The following is a 4,205-nucleotide window of genomic DNA, read 5'->3' as shown; positions in this document are numbered from 1 at the left end:
CGTTTTCGCACAAATCTCGCAGACTGCGAGAGTTGTATGATCGTAAAAATAGTCGTCGATTTTTCTTAAAATACTTGATTGTGTGGACAGTATGATTAGCTGAACAACTGCTTTGGGGCTGCAATATTACCGCGAAGTTCACATTTCAAATCAAGTTTGCAAAATATGTTATTAAATCGTTAAAGATGGTTTCGAGATATCGCGAGATTATATTGACCTTTGACTGATCACTTGTTGACCCCCTGTGTTGATTCCCCGCACGTGTGTGTATGTATATGGTTATCTCTACGCAAGTTCATTGGATAGACCTTGACGTGATCTAGACAGGTGTGTATACTTTAACATAGATTTGTAAAATTCACTTCATTAAGCTGAGGTAAAAAGACTTATAAATGGCCGCAGTTGAGTAATAAATTGTCATAGGCATTGAAATAGTCTGTGTACATCATCTCTGTAAATAAGAAATCACTGTACCTGGGTATTATGTTTACTAAAATTACATATATATTTAGCAAAGTGGAGCCCAATATGACTGAATGGCGGCCATTTTAGTGATAAAGATTAGAAGAAATCATTTTTGATTGATATACTTAGAAGTCATAACACTGATATGATATTCATAATAACATTAATATCATATCTTCTATTTATTTAAAAATGATGTATAGTAATGTTATAGTAGATTACACATATAGTGATGGAAGCTAACTGTTAACACAATATTTAAATATTTAAGACATGATTAATTGAATGTCACAGCTGAACAGCCAATACCATGATGAACTGATTATAATACAAACAGAAGTAATAAGTCAAGGGAATCAGTAAATTCAATAATTTTTACCTCAAACAACATAAAAGGCTATGTGCCTTCAAACAAAACTCAACTAATTCTTATTAAAAATTGTCTATATTGTTTTTGTTATTTTTTTCGTAACTTTTTTTTATTGTAATGTAATCAAAATCCCAATGAAGATAAAAAATATTGTTTTATTTACTTATTGACTCTTACATAATCCCCAGAGGGAAAGAAAATGGTCACAAAGTAGAAGAAAAATAATATAAATACAATATACTGAATAACAAAATACAATCACTAAATTATTGAATAATACAAAATCACTAAAATACTAAATAATATGAGATTACTAAAATGACAGCAGGCATTAATTAAAATGTCAAGTAAGACCCTGCTTCCTGACTTCAAAGCTTTTACTTATGAACTGTGCTTAATTATTAGTACTTTGTATCTATTTTTTTTTCTCAGTTACTGCAGTCAGGAGAATATAGTGGTTTCAATCAAGACCCATGGGCCTTTAGTTGGTCTTTACTACAATGCCAGCAAATATGCAGTGGTCCCGGTTGGCAGTGCTTACTTTGTACAGGAGACTTCTACGAGGGGGAGATCAACTGAAGTACACTGACAAAGACTATTATAAAAATTATATCCGGAAAGAATTTAAGAAAAATATGAATCTAGCAAAAGAAACTGAAAAACAGAAGCAGTTTGAGGTTAGTACTATGACATTTCTTTCAATGATGATTGGAGTCTGACAAAAACTGAATTTATATATGAATGTGGATGCGAGATGGTGTTATTGTAATATCTGTGCAAACCTTGGACTTGTGACCGAGCAGTCCAGGTATTATTTATAAAATGTACATGCATATGTGCTAAATTACTATAATTACACTAAAATACTGCACTGCGCTGCTCTACGCTATGCTGCACTTTGCTTCGCTACACTACACTACTCTACACTACTATGCTACACTGCTCTGCGCTGCTCTACGCTGCGCTACACTACGCTACGCTACGCTACGCTACGCTACGCTACGCTACGCTGCGCTACACTACACTATGTTACGTTACACTACACTACACTATGCTACGCTACACTACACTATGCTACGTTACACTACACTACACTACACTACACTACACTACACTACACTACACTATGCTACACTACACTACACTACACTATGCTACGTTACACTACACTACACTATGCTACCCTACACTACGCTACGCTACGCTACACTACGCTACGCTACGCTACGCTACACTACACTACACTACACTACACTACACTACTGTCATCAATTTCGAAATTGTAATTTATGAACTAACAAATGTTTCTTCTTTCATTCCAGAAAGGAATTCATTTCATGGAATCAAAATTTGGTGGACTTCTATAAATGTTTGAGTTTGTAAAACAGACATTATTTTTTCGCTTATGAAAAATATCATTTATTCTCACAGTGCTATCTGATTTTGATGGCTTGAATATTTCATATACATTATTAGAATTATGTTTACAAATTTTAAATAGTATTTTGTGGTGGTATTCTCAGTCACTTTGTAATATATTTAACATTTCCAATAGTTTTGAAAATGTTCTGATTGTTCTTGCTTGGTATTCTATTCATTATTCAAAATCTATGTTTTTAATATATTAAACAGAACAAAAGAAATATATTTGTAGAAGTGTAATTTATGTAAAATAGCCAATTAAGAAAGAAATGTTGTATTTCAATGGGCAGCTAATTAAATCTTTACCTTATCTGTCATGATATTAAAACAGTATATGAAATTACCAGTCGCCCAAGTCCATCAAGTTTTCTGCCGTGACACAAAGTTATGTAATGTCGTCGCCTAGTTGTCTACCTACTTTTTGGAGCATGAGGTTATATGACGAGCATCAGTAAAATAATATGAGGTTATTGTGAGGATGCTGCAAAATTTGCACAAAGCAGAGTATCAACCGACGTGCAGGTTGATGTTAAATATGTTTCACTTAGTATTTTTTTCTTCATAAACAAATATTTGTCGCTTGCTGTTTCGTTTTAGATGGGAAACAGTGTCTGTCAACACTTATGTGGTAATAGTATAATATAAAACATCATGTGTGTTTGAAGTTGTATTAACAGTGGTTCTCATTGGCAGTACGAGTGGGCGTGTTATCCAATGTCCTCCTGCAACTTAATTATGTGATTCTGATAACTAAAAAAATAATTACCGTATGTGCAGTGACTCGAATACATACACAGTATGGTTTACTGTGGTTTTAAGTTCTTTGTTACATACCATTTGCTGGCACCTTAAATAATGCATCATTTTTATTTTTGGAATATAACCATATATCAGTATAAGTAAGATTGATGATTATTCCAGCACTTTTAATACAAAATGAGGGCACCAGATTTGATTCAAATATTGTCAGCCATCAATGATTATGACAAAAATAAGCTAGCTGATGAACTTTTTATTGATTTAAAATCGATCAGCAATATGAGGCTATTTATTGCAAGTTATGATGCCCTCAATGTCAATTGAGAGTGCAAGAATAAATACTAGAAATATGTGCAAGACAATTTTATTACTGGCAGTACCATCTCAGAAGAAGAAGGCTCAAAAAGCATGATAAAAGTGAGGTCACCAAATAGCTCTAAATTTCCAGAAACATAAAAATGAAGTGAAACCCCTCCCAAAAAAATCAGTCAGCAGCTCAATACTAAAACATTTGATACTTATTCCAAATGTAAGAATGAAATGCTGAATGATTCTTCACAGTTCTCATTTGAATCTTCAACAAAAAATTTATTAACGGAGCAGTCACATGACCACATGAAGGTTGTTCCGATTTTTGAATAGTGCAAATTTTGAAAATAATTAATGCGAATTTTACCTCCTGAAAACCTCTACTATATCCTTAATACAACTGAAACTATCACTGTGAAAGAATCAGCACTAAAGTATCAGTATTACTGTGCGTCAGTGTGAAGGAAACACAGCATTATTTACAGTTTTGCATTTAAGTACATATACTGTAAATTGCTTATATTGATTTGAACAGCACTGGCTATTAAAGTTGGTCCAACAACTTTTCATCAGACCACTATAACTTTTAAGTTTAAGTTTTAACCACTTCCTGAGTGGTTTGTTTGTATTACAGCAAAGTATGTACTATGGATGCCATCTTTACTACCTATTACCTTATTCACAAAGTATCAATAAAATATGTATGTCATAATATTTGGAATTCTGTCCATGTATTCCATGTGTTATCATGACCACAAACCCATTCCATTGATTTTTATAAATACACTGCATACATCAATCACAGTTGAATCCATCCAGCCAATCACTGAGCAAAGTGCTCAATGTCATTTGAATAATATGTTCCAATGTTATTCCATTG

General features: G+C 32.9%; 1 protein-coding gene across 1 annotated transcript; it reads left to right on the top strand.

Moving 5' to 3' along the window:
• The first annotated feature begins 215 nt into the window (after positions 1 to 215).
• LOC144344194 (mitochondrial ribosome and complex I assembly factor AltMIEF1-like) lies at positions 216 to 2,478 on the top strand. Its single transcript, XM_078006266.2, has 3 exons — positions 216 to 327; positions 1,268 to 1,512; positions 2,158 to 2,478. Exons 2-3 carry the CDS (start codon positions 1,336 to 1,338, stop codon positions 2,200 to 2,202), a joined length of 222 nt encoding a protein of 73 aa, XP_077862392.1. The 5' UTR covers positions 216 to 327; positions 1,268 to 1,335; the 3' UTR covers positions 2,203 to 2,478.
• The last annotated feature ends 1,727 nt before the right edge of the window (positions 2,479 to 4,205 follow it).

This window comes from Saccoglossus kowalevskii, chromosome 7 (assembly GCF_978046115.1).
Source record: "Saccoglossus kowalevskii chromosome 7, keSacKowa6.1, whole genome shotgun sequence".
Taxonomy (NCBI): Eukaryota; Metazoa; Hemichordata; class Enteropneusta; family Harrimaniidae; genus Saccoglossus; species Saccoglossus kowalevskii.
The sequence above is the reverse complement of the archived record's forward strand: the minus strand, read 5'-3'. Positions and strand labels throughout refer to the sequence as shown.